Below are 19,256 nucleotides of genomic sequence, written 5' to 3' on the forward strand. Positions count from 1 at the left end.
CCTTCCCTTAACGTCTCCTGCTGCCTTTTTAAATTGGCCCTTGTGTAAGGGGGCTTTAGGCCCCTTACTGAAACTTAGCTTTTTTTGTTGGCCCTCTCCCAATATCAGGAGAAAGGGGAAGGGCCGAAGAGGAGTCAGAATCCTGAGATTGACAGGTCCCCAGAGCCAATGGGGAGAGGCCAGCCCTCCCAAGTCAGCCAGCTGGCCACCTAGGCAGGTCCTTGTTTATAATTGCTGTTTAATAAATTGTATGTGGTTAAAACTCAATAGTAGTAATCACTGGGCAGAGAAGTGGACAGTGAGGAGAGAGTACTCCAGGACAGAGCCTAGGGTAGCTCCACTCTAATTTCCGATGATGAAACTGGGGGTTGAGCCCCACACGGATCCTGGGTCCCGCCTTCTTGGGGTTAAAAGGACTCTGCTGCATGGGAGAGAGAAAGAGGAGTCCTCGCAGTCAGGCAGGCATCCAGGTAAAGGGAGTTGGGCCGGGGATTCCAACGGGGTAGTATAGAAGCCAGGAAAAATTATAGCGGGAGCATTCCCCTGCTTCCGCTAGGATCATACCAAAATTAATCATTTGTAATTGAGCGTATATAAGAAGTATTTTTTTTCAAGTTGGCTAAGCCACTTGGCTAAACCACCCTGACATGGTTCCATTGCATTGCCTCCCGAAGCCTTCAGACAGTGATTGTATTGCATGGAATGATTACCTAGACTTACGCAGTGTCTTTAGATGACTAGGAAAGGGGAGACTGGTGAGCTTTCTTCTGTTGAATCCAGGCCTGTATAGATATTTTGCTTTTCACCACCACCTTCCATCCAAGGATCCCAAAGCGCTTTACAAGCTTGGATTAATTTAGCCTCTCAACACTCTCCTGGTAGGCTGGTCAATGTTGTCATCCCCATTTTGCAATTGAGGAATCAGAAAGACTAAGGCTATGCCTACACTATGCAGCTTTGAGCGACACGGCTGTGCGCACGCAGAGTAGCTGCTGCTTGTCGGCAGGAGAGAGCTCTCCTGCCGACAAAAAAATTCCACCCTCAACGAATGGCAGCAGCTTTGTCGGCTGTTCACACCAGTGCTTTTTGTCAGTAAAACTTTCGTCATTCGGGGGGGGGGGGGTGAGGTGGTTTTTTGTTTTTTTTTTAACACCCCTGAACAACAAAAGTTTTCCTTATGACGTTCCAGTGTAGACAAAGCCTAAGGGTTCAGTCACAACAGGTGTTGACATCAGTGAGGTCTTCTGAGGATCAAGTTCAAGGTCAGAAGTCTACTGAGTCCCAGTCCTGCCCCTTATCCACTAGACCATCCTCCTCTCTCTCATATGGTTTGGTTCCTACGTTGGCTTGAGTTCTAAGACTTGTTTAGCAAGGGGCTTGGGGTTTTTTGGTAGGAATCTGATTGTTATACCTCTGCTGTACCATATTAGCAGGCTGAGGTCAGGTCTTGGGTATACAGTTTTGATTCCCTATGTTGATTTTAATAATGTGTCTTGCTCTAAGTACTGAATTTTCAAGATTCCTCTAGGGCTAAGGTTTTTTTTGCATGAAGTCTTCCATCATGCCGTAATACCGCATTTGTTCTGCAGCTGAGCTCACGGCCAGCTGTTGTCTACTGTATCTAATTACTTCCAGGCAGCCAGAAACATCTTCAAAGCTGGATTTTAGGTAAATAGTAGATGACTGGATGTCTGTTAAACAAGAAGAGGCATATTTGAATTGAAATGTGTCTAGCTTTTCCCTTGGTGCGAGTAGAGAAATAAGAAAAGAACTTTAAAAAAAAAATCATCTCCCTGTGGCACAGATAAACACGCTGAGTTATTCATTTAAAGTGCCGTTCTGCCCTAGAAAGTGACTCTGTAAAACTGGCATCCTGGGGCTCCATATTTATCATCGCTCCATGATTTCCCAATCAACTTGCTCCGTTTACAAGATAAAGCTAACTGCTTGCCCTACCTGAGTTCAGAGATCCCAGATGGACTCTTTATTACTTGCATGTCATCGCCCGTCAGAGGGGTTCTGCAGGCCAATTGATGCCCTTAGTTGTTTCTGTGCATTCCCAGACTCTGCTGTCAGTGACACCTGTACCACTCCATTGCCGTCAGTGAGGATCCACAGGCGTAACTGGAACTTGGGGAATGGTTTGATTGATGGTGCACAAGCTAAAATAGAATCCAGCTGTGTTGACTCTCCGGTGCTAACAGGAGTGTGAAAAGAAGTAAAAATTAAAACATATTAATTTGTATTGATTTACAGAACGGAGGACTAAGAAGGTGCAGTTTTCTACAGTCCCTTTTCAGGGTGCAATGGCACTTTAATGAAAACTAAATTCAAAGGTGCAGGAGTTTTGCTCTCTGCAGAATGTGTTTGAAGCAACCCTCACTAGCCAGCCCTGTTTGGTGTCCGGTAGTTTACTGCTGCTTATTCAGTACTATACTTTATGGCCTCCTAGGCCTTGGTTTTATTACACTGGAGCAACCCAGTGCTGTGGAAGGGCAAAGTGGGCGGGATCATTCGGGTGACCTCCAGGATACAGAATAATGTGAGATACCATTGGAGCTGGGGAAGAATATTCACCTCCCTTATTTTGTTGGGGGTGAGGAGAGAGGCAACAATTACTGCTTCGCTCTGGGATCCTATTTGACCAAGGGCTGGCCCTCTATTGCAAGGTTTTTAAATAGGGTGCTTTTAGCCCTTTTATTCCAAAGCTTTAACATTGTAGAATGAGCCAATGATATCTGAGTGAAGGCTGCATCCTTTTTAGGAATTCTGAATACACAGTAAATACCTGGATCACATCAGAAAGGGGCATGAAGGGGATTACCATTAGATTTCAGAAAGCTTTACTTCTGAGGCCTGGCAAGTAGGGGTTTGATCAGAACGAATCAGTAAGTGCTGCCCTAACATATAATCACTCCTTCTCACAGACTGTGCAGAGGTTAGAGCAGCAGCATGAGAACACAGGGAACCTTGTATCCTATTCCCAGCTCGGCCAATGACTGTAGACACTTGTAACCTGATTTTCCCGAGGTGCTGAGCACCCATCAATTTTGTTGGGAGCTGAAAACCAGAAACTCCTGTGCCTCAGTTTCTCTGTCTTTAAAATGGGGATAACACTTCCCTACCCCACATAGGTTCTATGAGGCTCAATTATTGTTTGTAAATCACTGTGGAATCCTTGAATGAAAACCCTGTGTATGTGCAAAGCATTATTAGTGTTGTGTTGTAGGGTCTACTCAGGGAGTGGAAGGATAAACCTCTTTCTGTTTCAGCCGTGTTCGCTTTGTTGAGAGGGCTTGTGCTGGTTATAAACTTAGGAGTGAGATGAGACTTTGGCTCTGACTCCTAGCTAAACTATATGTCAGTCGATTGGGGCTGTGTCCTTCACGCTGCAAGTAGATACATGAAGGCCATTGTAAGAGGAATGATGTACATTGGTGGGTGGATCAAGCTCAACAGCACTTGAAACCCCATTTGTTTTGTTGTTGTTTTTGATTTATTAGACTTTTTCAATCTTTTTTATACAACAAACCGAACAAATTCTAGAAGCCAGCATATAAAGCAAGTACAAAAGAATTATCCATCAGAAAAGACCAAGATATTTTACACAGCCATGGATTCCTCTGTGCATTAATAGCAGTATTCCCGGGACAGGGGTTCTTATGACACATATCAAAACAAAAAAATAATAAAATTAAGGAAATCAAAGTCAAAAGGGTAGGGGAAGGGTGTAGTAGACAAAGAGGAGAGGGGATGAGGAGAGTGTGTGCAGGGGTTACCTCCTGCTTTTCATCCAGGCCTCCTATATAGATCGTTAGTTGACAAGTTCTCGGAAAGTGAAACCCAGTTTGAAGGAGGTGACATAATCATTGTAACAGGACACTTTCTGATACCTTCCTGATGCAGTCTTTTTCTTTCTTTTTTTTTTTTTTTAAACAGCTGTACATATTTTTGCCAGGTGTCAGGAAAAGTTGGAATAATCCAAGACTAATTCAACTGAAACACCATTATCTTTTTGCTGTTAGCTAATTGCTGGCATTCATATTTGTTTTGGCTGCTGATTGTTGGACGTATCATCTATTTAAAAAGCCTCTTGGATCTTAAATTGTGGAGCAGAGGATTCTCCTTGATTTGCCTTTTCAAGGCAAACAGAATCTGATCAGCGGGGATTAGAACCAAATCCTAGGAGCCTTGGCCTGCACTTTATCTGAGCAGTGCAAGGGCCCAGGAAAATACCAGGGGAAACAGCTGTTAACACAATCTCTGCTTCCTCATCCCCACTGGAAGGGCATACCAAACTGTGTGGGGCCCTTTGCCTCCTGCATTGTTATAGGTAGAAGGCTGAACTTAGCTAATGTTGTTAGAAGGAGGACCTGTTGTCTCTGGCTGCGTGGTCAGATTATACCATTTAATACTAATAAAGACAATTGAGGCAAATTGATTCCTGTTTTGGGTTTCAATTGTTCTAATCCTTCATTAGCTGCTATGGGACATAGTGTCAGAGAGAGTCCCAGGTTCTGATCCTTTCTCTGGAGGATTTGGGTTGTTGAGAAGAGGGTATGTTGGGAAACAGGATGATTAAATTGTTCAAAAATGGAATGACTAAACAATGTTTCTAAAAGCACAAGCCCTGCTGAACTGTCAGCACAAACTCCCGGAAATGCTGGAAGGTGCAAAACCGCATGCAGTCTGCCCTGGGCTTTCCTCCCAAGGTTGTTCATTCTTCCACACAGGTAAATGGGCCTTATACCAGACCTGGAGAGACCACCACTGGGAGTCCTGGGTCTACTCAGTCCTTTCTGTCTCTGCTCAGATGGTTAACAAGATAGCCCGTTGTGATGTTGTTGTTTTTTCACAAGAAGGACATTTGGCCCCTGGCAACTGGAACAAGACAGACAGACTACTTTCCAGGCTATCTGTCTGTCTTAGTTATTTATATGGCCCCTGTTGCCATAGTTTCTGAATTATATGTTTATCCTTTCAACACTGCTGCGAAGTGGGGAAGTGCTGTTATCCCATTCTATAGATGGGGCTCTGAGGCACAAAAAGAATAAGGGCTTGTCTATACAAGGACACTCAGGAAAGTTAATCTTTATTAACTAATGGTATGAATTTAACGTGGATTAGTTAAACCTTTGGAAATGAATTAAGCTCAATTGAACTAAAGGCACTCTAATTCTGAATCAGTGTGTCCCCACAAGGGTTTAATGTGGTTTAACTAACCCACCTTGGCAGTTAACTCGGATTAACTTTCCTGCAGCTATGTCTTCACTAGAAGTGCTGCTTCAGGAACAGGTTCTCCTGTTGCTGTAGTTAATCCATCTCCCCAAGAGAATTCTTCCACCAACCTAGCGCTGTCTACACTGGGGTTTAGTTTGGCTTAACTACGTCATATCCTTGAGTGATGTAGCTGGATCAACCTAAGTATTTAGTGTTGCCCTGGCCTTAGTGTACACAAGCCCTAAGTGACTTTCCCGTGATCACGCAGGAAATCTGTAGTAGAGCAGAGAATTAACCTGGGACTTGGGAGAATCAGGTTCATCAGCCTAACCACTGGACTGTCCTGCCTAACCTCTGGTTCTAGTCAGGAGAAGCTTGGGACTGAGTTGCAAAGATCTCATAGGACAGGACTGAGGTATGTAGTAGGAGCTGGGCAGGAGAATTTGCCAGAGTCCAGCTGTTTGTTTACTTTCATGAGTAGAAACGTCACTCACAAAAGCCTAATATGGGAAAATATCATTATGGGGCAGCTAGCGAATTGGGTCACTTTTTTTAATCCAATAAGTGGTCTCCTTTTCTACCAGAGAGCTAAGTAGGAGATGACATGAAAGCTGTGGAAAGCCACCTAGCGAGCTACAAAGAGATTCAGAGCTGGGAGAGCAGCCTCGTTTATTTTAATGGGTGTCAATAGACAGACCAAGCGACAGTTTTGAATTCCAACCTCTAGGTCAAAAATACGGGAAGTAGAAAAACATTAGGTGACAGATCAGACTTTCCCTTAATTTGTCTGGAGTCTGGTGTTTCCCTGTTTGGAGTATGGAACCAGTACAGAATTTTTCAGTGGTGGTTTTTAACATGGAATTTGGCATTTCTGGGCAGAGGGAAATTATTTAAAAGCACTTGCTGAAAAGAGTCCCGTTCCCCAGGAACCACTTGCCATTCACCACCATCAGCTACCACCTCCTGCATCCCAGGGGACACAGACAGATCTGTAAACTGATTTTCCCTACCCCCATGACTCCAGCTGCCTTCAGACTCCGTGCTGTCTAGCTTCAGACACACAGCACCTCCAAGGGTGGCCTATAAAAGCCCCAGACACCACAAATCACTCACAACTTGCTGCCTTTCCTTGTGCCAGGTCCCCCAGAGAGAAAGCAAAGCCTGTTTTCTCATTTCCCCCAATACTCCCCTTCCTCCCCCGTAGTGCTCTCTCCTTCACCAACCCTCCAGAGGGAGGACAAGAGAGGACTTTCCACCCTAACCCCAACACTGCCTTGTGTAGCAGGCTTCCCAGCTCTGCACAGCGTTAGATGATAGTGAAATGGCTTCCTGCCTGAGAAATGTCAAAACGGCCCTAGGTTTTGCTAGATTGGGCTACACAGTGAATGTGAATGACTTTCTTTCCCTGGGGAGGTTAGCGTAGCTGGGGGAAATGGCTTTGCAGAACCCAGAGTGAAATAACTGTACAGTGTTTGTTTTGGGTCTGAGCTGCTGATGTGAAAACACTGTTAAGTAACGCCAAGCGTAAGAAAACTGGCACTTCACAGCTGGGTGTCGTTTCCCAGTCGCTCACTTAATCTGCAGGACACACACATAGTGTGGCACTCAAGGAGAGTTTTAACAAGCGTTAAAATAAATTGCTGCAAAGATTCTGACAGCAAGTCTCTGCTCTTCCCCCATTGAATCACGCTGTCTCATTTCACACTATCTGTAACATTTCAGGGATGAAATGGCCTAAACAAGACAATAGTGAAGCGCAAAAGTATCCGCTTTATTGATCATGGCTGCACCTACAGGAACTACCGATGTCCTGTCCCAGCGCTCACTGGGCTAAGGCTAAAACCAGGAAAAGAGTCTCTGAAGATAACGTCTTGTCTGATTTTTTTTTTTGCTTGTTACAGAGGGTTTGATCTACTCATTGTCCACATTAATCATAGGGCACTTGTCCTTTAGCTTCTCTAGAAGTTACTGTTGCAGAAAACATAAGTTAGATGGTGGCATCCTACACCATCCAGTGCTTAACTGTACTGGTGCTGCTGCCTGTCTTATTACATGCAAAGTGTAACGTGTGGCATATTAAGAAATTTAAAGGGGCCGTCCAGGTGGCACAGCTATTCTGAGGGTCAGTGCCATAGCGGCTCTAAATCCATCAATATGCTGCTCAGTCAGGGACAATGATTGGCTGCTGCTCCCAGATCTGCCCTATAATGATTCTCCTGGTTTCTCCCCTACTCCCACTATAGGTGAATATTATCCCCATCATCGCCAAAGCAGACACCATTTCCAAGAGTGAGCTGCACAAGTTTAAGATAAAGATAATGAGTGAGCTGGTCAGTAACGGAGTGCAGATCTATCAGTTCCCCACGGATGACGAAGCTGTCGCAGAGATCAACTCCGTAATGAATGTGAGTAATGCTGCTTATTGCCTTTCCTCTGAATATTGTAACAAAGGAAACCGCTGGACAACGACACATTTTAAAGTGGGTCCTCAAGGGGGTTGTGTGGATACTAGATCTGTTTTAAAGATGAGCAGTGCATCTGACAGAGGCCTAAGGCTATTGCTAAAGAGAGGAAGAGACGTTATTTTGTTTGTGCCTTTTTTAAACCTCACTACAGGAATTTAATTAAAGTGTGACTGTTACTTAATCTCATACAGCTCTTATGAGAGGCCATGTTCTGCTCTAAAATAGATTGCATGCTGATATTTCAAGGCTGGGTTTGCAGCAAGTCGAAATATGTTTTGCAATTTTTGTTTTTGTTTTTTAAATGTTTAGAAAAAAATAGAAATTTTCTGACTTTAGGGATGAGAAAACAGAAAAGTATTCAGTTTTTGAAGTTTGGGGTTTTTTCCCATCCTTTTTCAGAAGCAAAATGAAAAAAGGAGAAAATGGAGAAGAGTTGGAGGGAGAGGAGAAAAACTGAAATGTTTTTGAGTTTTAATTTTTTGTTGAAGACTCAATAGATTTTGAAACAGGAAACTTTGTGCCGAAATTGTTCATCTCCTCTTTTTTTTTTTTTTTAAGATCACTTTTCATGGCGGGGAGGGGAAGCTTTTTAAGGCCAAATTCAGCCCTGGTTTAAGTGAGTGTGAGTCTTGCTAATTTCCATGAATTGGGCTATCTGGAATCTGAATTGTGCTTTTGAATAGAGTTGTTTGACATTTTTCATCTGAAATAGTTTGTTTGGGGGTTTTTAAACCAAAATAGGCTTTTTCCACAGTGAATTTCCATTTTTTATTAAATGTTTTGGTTTCTCACCAAAAAAAACCCAAAAATGGAAATGGGGGAGGGGGTTTCTAGCAACCAAAAACTGAAAAAATTGGGCAAAAATTTGCAATAAAACAAAAAATGTTTGCCCCATTGGTTGAAATATTTTGGGTTTTGGTTACTGTTTTTTTTTTTTTTTTTTTTTTTTTTTTTGGACAAAAAACTGAAAAATGCAGAAAAAAGTTGATGAAAATTAAAATTCTTTTTCTTTTGTCAAAATTGTTCATGGGGAGAGGAAGAGGGAACATTTCCCCATGAGTTCTACTTTTGAGTCTACTTCCGCCTATTAATGAAGGACCTCTGTTAGCCCCTCCCCATTGAAATCCCTGGGAAGCAGACCAAGATTGCAGTATGTTTAACAGCGTGGTGAACTCTGGATACTGGCTGTAACGGGGAGCATAATACCTACCCGCATCTGGTTACCACTATAATACCTAGCTCCTAGTGTTTTCTGTGCTCCTTATTCCAGCAAAGCTCCCATTGACTATTGAGAGCTTTGCCGGCTGACCAGCAGGTAATCGAACCAGTCTTGTATCTGTCACAGTAAAACCCTGCATGTGCTGGTGTTTGGGGAAGATCAGCTGGGTGGTCATTCTGTACTGGTAATTGCCATAACTTATTGCAGCGTGACTTTCCAACCTCCAGCATTAGTGCCACGACAGAGGAGAGAAGCGGTGATGTGAGGAGAGTAGTGAGAGTGTAACACATGTTCTCTAATTGATATTTGCCTTGGGATGGGACAGAGCGACTGACAGTGCCTGTAGCTCTCTATGTAAGGGCTGTCCAACGAACACTGTGTTCTCAACCAATGCCCTCCTTTACTGCACTTACAAAGCTGATGATGTCGTCTTGCTGCCATGTTCCCTAAATGTGTTGTGATTTTTCCCCCCCCGCCCTCGCTCTTGGACACCATGTCTCTAATAACTAAACCAGCATGTGATGTGTCCTGCAAACGCCCCATCCTGTGCCTTCATGTGAGCTGCTGTGCAAATCACCACTAACAAATGTCTTTGTTTGTATGTTCTTCAAAGAAGGCATTGTCCCACCCTCTGTGTGCAGACAGAGCTTAGCACATTGGGGATGCTACAGCAGTAAGAACAATCTAGCAGGGAGGGGCCTCTACTTGCTAGCCGTGGAAGCCAGTGATGCTTTATGTGTTGGGAACAGCTGTAGTTTGGAAGTAACTGTCCAGGGCATTAATAAAATCTCTCTCTAACTGACTCAGTGCCAAAGCCGGTACCTGAACCTGCTGTGCCATGCTCTGGCTCCAAGCCGCACTGCACGGCTCCATGGCAAGCAGGTGTTGGGCACGCAGGGTGCCCTGTGCCGTTTCAGAGTGGAGATTGTTTTCACGCTGAGTAACGAAGATTCTGTGCTTGAGATAAATGATTTTGAAGCAGATTTTGTGCCTGGCTAGAAGAAGCTCATGGTAGCTTTGTAAGACTGATGCCGGTGAGAGATTCTAGCGTGTGCACTGAATCCCTGGGCTGATTCTGTTTCAGGCTCATCTGCCCTTTGCTGTTGTTGGCAGCACGGAGGAGGTGAAAGTTGGAAACAAGCTGGTGAGAGCTCGGCAGTACCCTTGGGGGGTGGTGCAAGGTAAGGAAGTCAACAGCCGGGCACGTTTCAGAGCTGTGAAGCCCCTTGGCGTGTGTGTGTGCTCACGCTCTCTCCTGCGCGTCTTTCTTCTATCACCGTGTCAGAGTGTGGGTGCCAGGGCAAGAGACCCGAGGACTCTGTATCACCATTCAGGGCTCATTTGTTGAATCAAGTTATCAGGTGCTTGAACCCTGCCTGAAGGTGCAGTGTGGTTACGGCTGGGTCATACAGGCAGGTGCATTCCCTTTGCTCCAACCAGGCTGGAGCAGGGTTCTAAACAGAGAGAGCTAAGCTCTGGGTCAGAGAGGTTCCAGCTGGGAAAACCCTAGGAGCAGCCAATTATAGGGTGAAAGCTTAGACTGAAGTTTATGATGAGCTATTGTAACCAATGCAACTCAAGCCTTGGAAGGAGGGTTGGCTTTATACAGTGTGTTGGAGCTCTTCTCAGAGCAGGGTGGGAACTTCAGCTGCTCCTGAGGGTCTTTCTGCTTCTCTCTCTCTTCCAGTGATCCTCCCAGCAACTGTGGCTCTGTGCTGAATGTCTAGGTGGGGGACTGTAACCCTCCCAAGCTTGTTCAGGTGCTTCGGAGGCATTCACTCAGTGCTGTGCTGGGATGATTAGACCAGTACGAGTGCCCTCCCTCGAGCGCTGCTCCTCCTTTCGGAGCCCCTCTCAAAACGCGTGCTGGGCAGTCTGGGCAGGATCTTTCACCTGAGCCCCATGCCGTCGAAGTAACAGCTCAGAACGGCACATAAAATCCAGGAAATATACATTTCCCTTCAACCCGGTTCTATTTCCTTTTTTCCTTGAGTGGGGCAGAGTCCTGGTGACAGAACTGCTCCCACACACCTTTGTGCACATGGCCCATCATCCTTCTATGACACCCATTTCCGTGGCTATCAGTGTATGGAAGGCACCAAGTCCCATAGGTCCTCTCATAGGTCCGCCATTAATTCCTTTTGTGCTCATGACCCTTGTTCTTGGAAATGCTGTCCTAGCCCTAAAACCTTGCACCCTGGTAAAGAGCAGTCTCCTGCCTAGGCAGATGCTTCTGAAACGGAAAGGCCCTGCTTCTGCAATGCTCTCCTGTTGGAAAGCTTCGCTCGTTGCACCAAAGGTACACATTCCCTGAGAGAGGATCTCGCTGGGTTTAATCTGTCCTGCCTTATCCTTGCAATCCTCCCTTCCCCTCAATCCTCCCCCCCCCGCCCCCCCGTATTTGCTGAATTTCTTCCCTTCTGTTTAATCAGTCGAGAATGAAAGTCATTGTGACTTTGTGAAACTGCGAGAAATGCTGATTCGAGTCAACATGGAAGATCTTCGGGAACAGACCCACACCCGCCACTATGAGCTGTACCGACGGTGCAAGCTGGAGGAGATGGGGTTCAAGGACACAGATCCTGACAGCCAGCCATTCAGGTGAGTGACCCTCATCTCCCCAATCCATTTCCAGTAGTGATCCTGCAAACCTTCCATCAGCTAGAATCCCCTTGGGCAGAGAACTTGCAACATCAGGCCACTAGACTGAGACCTGCTAACATTGATTTTGAACCTCTCTGCTGCTTGAGATATTTTTCTCTTTTTTCCCTTCTCCGTCCCCTCTGCCTTCAAGCAATTTAGACGGGCATAGCCTTGCTAGTCACTATTGAATAATACTGTAGTGTCTCATTTGCTTTTTATCTAGCCTTCAAGAAACCTATGAGACCAAAAGAAAAGAGTTCCTTGGTGAACTGCAGAAGAAAGAGGAAGAAATGAGGCAAATGTTTGTTAACAAAGTCAAGGAGACTGAATCAGAACTGAAAGAGAAGGAAAGAGAGGTGGGTATATCAGAGACCTGCGAGATGAGCCCAAACCACACGTTCAGCTCTGAGGTCCAGATGTGGATGAAGTGTGAGCACTTGAAAGCTGTGAGCTGAACACAGTGAGCAGAGTAACGTAACAGTCTCCCCAAGTAGCATATCCCAGCACCTGAGGATGGGTCTCAAATATACGCAGTGGTATCTAGCTAGATGCTCACGTGGGCCCCATCACCGTGGGATCTGGACACCTCACAAACGTTAATGAATTTATCCCCGCAATAGCCCGGCATGGTAGGGAATTATTCCCCCTGTACAGCTCAGAGAGAGAGGCACAGAGGATGACATTTTGAAAACTACCTAAGGGTATGTCCACACAGCATTTTGGAGCAAGCGGGAGTGAGTGGGAGCTCAGGCTCTGAAACCTAGGGAGTAGGCCAGAGATTCTCAAACTGGGGGGGTCGCTCAGGGAGTCATGAGGTTATTATGTGAGGGTCCTGAGCTTTCAGCCTCTACCCGCAAACCCCGCTTCACCTCCAGTATTTATAATAGTGTTAAATATTTAAAAATGTGGTTTTGATTTATAAGGGGGGGTCGCACTCAGAGGCTTGCTGTGTGAAAGGGGTCACCAATAGAAAACTCTGAGAACTGCTGGAGTAGGCGGACTTCATTGCCCAAGCTCCAGTTCAAGTTGCAGCTGCACAGTGCTGTCTGTACAACTATTTTTAGAACACTAGTGCAAGCGCGGCTAGCCGGAGCCTGTTGACCCAGGCTGCGGGGGCTCACTCCAAAATGCTGTGTAGACATACCCTAAGTGACTTAAAAGCGTAAGTCCCATTGAATGTCAGTGGGGGCTTAGATTCTTCTGGAAATGTTATTCGCTGTGCCTCCCTCCTCCCCATTCTGTACAACGGGTATAATTGCGCAAGTCTCAGTGAGGTCATAGGCTCCTAAGCCACTTTGATGCTTCTGAAAATTAAGGCTTCTCAGAGGAGCTGGGCACCCACAGCTCCGGTTGGTACCAACGGGGGCTGTGAAAATCAGGCACTTACTATCATGACTAAGATCCCAGACGAAGCCTGTGGTAGAGCTGGGAACTGAACCACGATCTTTTGAGTCCTAATCCAGTGCCCTGGCCCTAAGACCTCCTTCCCCTCTTGCTGTTCTACATTAGAATGAGCGGCGAGAAAGAGCGATTGGGACAGACAATGTTGAGTTTGTCCCGTTGTCTTGCCCTTTACATACAAAGGCTAGTAATATGCAAGGAACAGGTAGTTTAGGCCCCTGTCTTGCAGAGAGAGCGGCAATTTCAGCCCCTCAGTCCTGTGTTGAAGCTCTGTGACCCCAGTGGGACTCTGCACAGCAGCAAGAGCCTGTGATTGCTGCTCCTTGGGGAGAAGTGTGGCCTGGGGCAGTAGCCCAGCAGACGGTCATGGAGGCGATGCTCATGGAGTCTGTCTTCTACCAGCTACACGAAAAGTTTGAGCATTTAAAGAGGATACATCAGGAAGAGAAGAGGAAGGTGGAGGAGAAGAGGAGAGAGCTGGAGGAGGAGATGAACGCCTTCAACAAGCGGAAACTAGCAGTCGAAACCCTGCAGTCTCAGTCCTTGCAAGCTACTTCGCAGCAGCCACTGAAGAAGGATAAAGACAAGAAAAAGTAAGCGGTTTAACTTAAACCTTTTCCAGCCATTCAAAACATTTTATCCTTTCAACAACGTGGTCATTTTAGACAGAAACAAACACAATAAAACACCACGCGAATGAAGCTGTAAAGCTAGTAAATTAAAGGGGATTTTAAATCTTAAGCCAGCATCCTTCCGATCCTCCTGAAAGGGTCCGGTTACATCTGCCCCCATAGAAGCCTTGGCGACTGGAGAGGAAATGGACCCGTCCCTTTTCAGGCTTGTTAAGAATGAGAGAGTCAGGTGACATTTATGCCCACCTCCTCGATGGCCAGTTCAAGAGACTGGCTTAGTCTGTTTAGCCTAGGGAAATGAGTTGTCTCTCTTTCCCAGGAGAGGGAAGAGGAGGATTCCAGAACAACCAAATAGTGCAGTGTCCTTCAGGCCTGCCCTCAGGCAGTGCAATAACATTATTGTGAGCTGCAGGGTTTGGGGCTGTGTCTGTAGGATGCTGAAGGGCTGTTGGCTTTGCTGGACAGTAAAGAGATTAAAAAAAAAAGGGGGGCACCTAAAAATGAAGGGAAGGTAGGAATGCATCATGGCCCCTTGGGTCTTGTTCCTGCCTATTTGGAATCACTGACCTTTAGATATGAGGAAGATTTTTCTTCTACCCTATGGGCCAGACTCTGGTACCTCTGTGACTGGCCTCTTAGGCATTCCCACTGAGTTCAGCGGTAGTGCTTCTGGAGTAAGGTGCTCATCAGTGAGAATAATAGTTTTCAGAATATATGCGAGTGACAGGGGAAAAGAGAAAACAAGTGAAACAAATGGTCTGCTCCTACTCCCATTGAAGTCCGTCTTCAATGAGTGCAGGATTGGGAACAAAATGGAAAAGGGGTCACCCTAGAAACTGCTATACTTCTCCTCTGTTCTAACATCTTACGCTGTTTTCTCCTGCACAGAGGAACTTAAATATTCTCTTTATGTTCCATAAGATTAAGAGCAAGCTGGTGGTAACAGTAACTGGTAATTTTGACGATGGAAAGAAAAAGATCAGGTGTATTATTTAATGTGTTTACTGTGGATTAACATTTTCCTGGTGTGGTAAAAACCAATTCTGGTTCTGTCCTGCGTGCTTTGTGCACATCCTACCGGCAGCTAGAATCCAAGCGCTGATTATAAAATATTATATTATAACGAAAGGATCGCCCATTCAAATGTAGCGCAAATTAAGGCCCACATGCTTGTGCATCTCTGAGATCTTTGGGCTAAATTTATTTCAAGCCTTCAAATGTCAGCAGTGATTTTGCATGAAAATGATTGAATAATGTCATGGGGCTTTTTAGACAAAAGACAATGGGCCTAATTCTGGCCTCAGTTCCACATGTGTAAACTGAAACTAACGTAAGAGAGATCAGAATCTGGCCCTGCCCTTACAGTATAAAGAATCTTTAAGACCAGAATGACTTGATACTCTGCCCTTGGATATAGTGAGTATAGTCCATGGCTGAATAGCCGCCTTTGTTGCAGCTCTGAGTTTTGCATAATGTGCTGTACATCTTGTGACTGGAGGATGCTACTAAATGGAGTTCAGGCCGTCACAGCTTAGTGTGTTGATTTGATGACATAGCCTTCAGTACCTGGGAGTTATAATTAATCATCCTTAGCAGTACACAATGTGGCCTTGTTGACCACCTCTGCTCAAGAGCTGTATCGATACAGGAATAACAGGTTGAGTTGCATCTTGTCCTGATTGTGTGAGTCAATGCAATAGAAGAGGATGCTGCAGATAAAGAGGGAGGTACATTAAACTCTGAGGGGGAGTTTGCAGGCCTGCCTAATGTTTAACGAGCACCCAAATTCATGGGTGCATTTAAAATAAACATTTAAATCCTGGGTGACTTGGCATTTGCCTCAGCTTCTCTCTCTAATAATTTTGCAGTGTTTAATATTTCATTTAAAAAAAACACAAACATGCTCATTTACATATACTTTATGACTTAATTTATTTGAATTTGGGATGTGCGCTAATTGCAGCAGCAGTAGTATTGGTGGCCACACTCTGGGCAGGCAGAAGCCAGACGGGTTCGCATCTCAGCCATGATGCATTATCTAGCTCTCCATTTAGAAATAGATCTCAAAGGCGTCATTATTTAACAGTCGATCTGAGATGTGATGTGAAACACCCTCGTCATTAGCACGTGACTGAATAGTCTGAGTTTTGCCACTGTCATTACAAGTCAGTAATGGGACTGTGTAAAAATGACGACAGATTAACAGAGTAAGAATCTGACTGAAAAAATTACAGACTATTTATTCTGGCTGACGTAAGTACTTCTGAATGCACTGGTGGGAGACTGAGCTGGATTCTTTTGTGGTTTGTGCATCGAGCGGTTTGTTAAATAAGTTCCAGTTGTGGGGTCTTTAGTACTAACCGGGACTGAAAAACCAGAAAGATTCTATCTTGAGTCTCAGATTCTGGGTTCAGTTTGGCATTTTGAGAAATATCACCTTTTTTTAACTTGACACCTGCTACAGAAGTCATTGTGAGACAATAAATATGGGGGCAAGTCCCAGAATGCTATTTGTACAGAATAGCAAAATGTTTTCTGCTTAAGCAGGATTGCGTGGTACAGAACGTAAGAATCTTGAGCTGGAAAAAGTTCCATTCCCCATTGCCTGCCAACGCTCTGACTTTTTAAATATGTTGTCTGGAATAGTATTTCCATCCCTTTTTTTGTAATACCATTATTGCATATCCGTGTGGAGACAGGAGGGAGTGTGGGAGAGCATTATGTAGTCTTTTGTCTCAACCCAACCCACCCAGCTCTGCCCCTATGGGGAATGTTATAATTACAGCTGGTCAGCAATTTTTCACCAAAAAATGCTGATTTGTCAAAACTTGTTGGGAAAAACATTTTGAAATTGTTGAAACATCCCCTTTTGACATTATTTAAATGAATTTTTTTGTTTTTTTGGGTCAAAATGACTTTTCCTTTCACAATTTAACTTAATTTATGCTAAACAGGTTTTTTTTAAAAGAGAAAAAGTTGAACTTGAAATGAAATGTTTTGATTGACCCAAAGAAAAACATTTTTTTTTGTTGATTTCTCAGTTCATGAAAATTTGTGATTGATTTTTTTTCATCCCGATTTGGGATGGGAAAAAATTTCAAGATCTCCTGGAATGGAAAAAACGGTGTCCTGTCCAGCCCCAGTTATAATATGCTTAGTAGTAATCTAAGTAAACTTTGTCCAAGAGGACTAGGAGATTTAGCCACACAAGACCCATTGGAATTAGCGGGAGCTGTGTGTTTAAATTCCTGATTATCCAGTGTCTTTAATTTGGGATGTGTCACCAAAAGCTCAACTAGCAAAGTGCTGGAATCCTGATAGCTTTTAACTGTGCTAACAGTGACCTCTGGTGGATACTACTGAAAACATGTTTTGATGCCTCTTCCTGATTGGGCTGTTGGGTTGTGTGTGGAACACTTCAGTCAGGCTGACACTCTATAAAGCTGAATCTGTAGTTTGTACAGAGCAGTATCATTCACACAAGAGACCTGGGTTGGATTTGCGGAGTCTGGATTCCTGCTCTCTTAACTGGCAAAGGCTGACGATCCAGTTCTATTATTCTGCACTTGTGCAGTCATTTACACCAGTGAAAAGAGAGAGTAAAATGCCACCAACTCATAATGGTAGTGTTTTACACTCACTGACTACCCAAGCTGCAGGCATTGGGAAATCAGGACCCGAGAATGCCACAAAGGTAGCCCTGAAGGATGCTTCCTCAGCCCATTTGGTGGATGTAGGAGTGGCGTCTGAACAGAGGACCATCCGCCTGTTCTTGAACAGATAGATGTTCTGTGGGCCTCTGAGAGCGGGAGATAAGTAAGCCCAGGGAGAAAGAATGGGGGAGACAGAGTAGAAATCCTTGGCGGAAATGCTTTACTAATTCTGTTTCACTGAAGTGCTTGTAAGATGGCTCGTTAAATCTGACATTTGGTTTTAAATTTCGATAGAGTTAATTTTTTTCATAGCTTTGATTAGTAAAATCAGAAATCGGGGATTAAGGATTGCAGATAATCAAATAAAATGTTTCAACAGGGAGGTTGGCTTTCACAAATGCAGTTGTTAACCAGCTTATGCTTTCATACCACCTTTAGTTTAGGACGCATTTAGATAGTCCTGAAATGCAAGATCTGTGGTCTCTCTTCTTCATTGTATATGTTTTCACTAGAGTTTGCTTTTGTTTAATTTCCATAACATTAATCCATGCTGTTTTTGTTTATGTTTTTGTTTCTTTCAGTTAATCGCACACAGGCCAAGAGTGGACTTTGTACTTTCATGTGTTAAGTTGCTTGAGTTTCCTACCTTGTGTTACTTCTGTCATAACATTGTGTGAGTGGACCAAAGTGAAAGAGAAAATGAGCCTCTTCAGTGTTTACAGTGTAACAATTTATTGTTATCTGTACAGGACTTATGAATAGTTTTTAAGGAAGTAAATGTCATACTGTGTAAATTTTCTGACACAAAGTCAACTAATCCTGAAAATGAGCAGGCTTGTTTTGTTTCAGACCTGATGGGCAAACATCCACTTGTAAAGTGACCATAATTGTTTTATAAGAACTAATGTTACTAATTGATAGTTACTTTACAGATTACATTAATTTTTAATGCTTAATGGGACTCCTGATTTGATTTTTTTCTACATTTGTTATAAGGAGTGTGAAGAACACACTTTTATTTTTCTAACAAAAGTCACAACTTGAATAAGTTTAGAATTGAAGAAAAAAAAAACACTTGGAATTTCCTAACAAGGCCTAAGTGCTCTAGGCTGAGTAACCTACTCTCAGGTCATTTTTTAAAAAAAACCCTAATTTCTCTAAACACTTTGTGCCGTGCATAATATAAAGAGAGTGGCAATACAAGTCCTACGACAACATTTTGATTTATCTTTATTGCTAACGTGGAACATTTAAATAGGAAGATTTTCCTTTCCTTAGGGTTTGTTATATTATGTGGAACGATGGGATTTTTGTAACTCCACTTGTAACTTAACCAGTGTGTTTTGCTATCGAGATGTTTGATCATTCATCTTGAACTTATAAATTGTTTCCAGTGTAAAAAATGTACCCATAAACAGATGTGTAATGAATACAAGTAGCCTGATCCTAAGCAGGGCTATGTACCCCCAAGTCCCATTAGTCCCCTCCTCTCACAAATTTTTCTCTTTAACACTGTTTTGATATTTGGAAACCATTGTTTAGCCCACAGGGCTGTATAGGGAACTACACTACTATTTCAGGCAGCGGCCAGTGGCCCAATCTTTCCATGATGTAGGCAAGGCAACTGGTGAATATGGGTGTGTTAGGTAGATTGTACCTTTTTCATGTAGACATGGTTTGTCTTCGCTAAAAATAGTTGGGCTAAAAGAAAACAAATATTTGATACTAGCTCCCACTTAGTGCCTTTAGAGTTTTGGTTAACTGTTTCAGCAAACACTGGCTAATTAGGTGTTGATTGTGAGCATGTCCATTTTATTTAGCATTCATTTCTTCTAATCATTTTTAGAGATCTCTTAGTCTTTAAACAACCGTGCTGGCAAATTCCTCATTTGACTTTTAAATAATGGTGTATAGCCTTGTAATCTGAGCCTTTAGCAGGTCTGTTCAGAGGTAGCATTTAGCTGTATTGTATACTGAGGTTCTTCAACTTGCATATCCTGATAAAGCAGCTTTTTTAATACAT

At 43.8% G+C, this 19,256-nt stretch overlaps 1 protein-coding gene across 4 annotated transcripts in view; it reads left to right on the forward strand.

Moving 5' to 3' along the window:
- Nucleotides 1-19,256, forward strand: part of SEPTIN8 (septin 8) — a 63,146-nt gene extending 43,890 nt beyond the window's left edge. For all 4 annotated transcript variants that reach the window (XM_008171216.4, XM_065555922.1, XM_065555924.1 and 1 more), the window contains exons 5-10: nt 7,464-7,625; nt 9,989-10,085; nt 11,337-11,505; nt 11,771-11,903; nt 13,351-13,541; nt 17,815-19,256. In XM_008171216.4, the coding sequence (XP_008169438.1) occupies nt 7,464-7,625; nt 9,989-10,085; nt 11,337-11,505; nt 11,771-11,903; nt 13,351-13,541; nt 17,815-17,818 (756 nt within the window). In that variant the 3' untranslated portion in view covers nt 17,819-19,256. The remainder of the gene's footprint in view (nt 1-7,463; nt 7,626-9,988; nt 10,086-11,336; nt 11,506-11,770; nt 11,904-13,350; nt 13,542-17,814) is intronic.

Source organism: Chrysemys picta, chromosome 8, assembly GCF_011386835.1.
Source record: "Chrysemys picta bellii isolate R12L10 chromosome 8, ASM1138683v2, whole genome shotgun sequence".
Taxonomy (NCBI): Eukaryota; Metazoa; Chordata; order Testudines; family Emydidae; genus Chrysemys; species Chrysemys picta.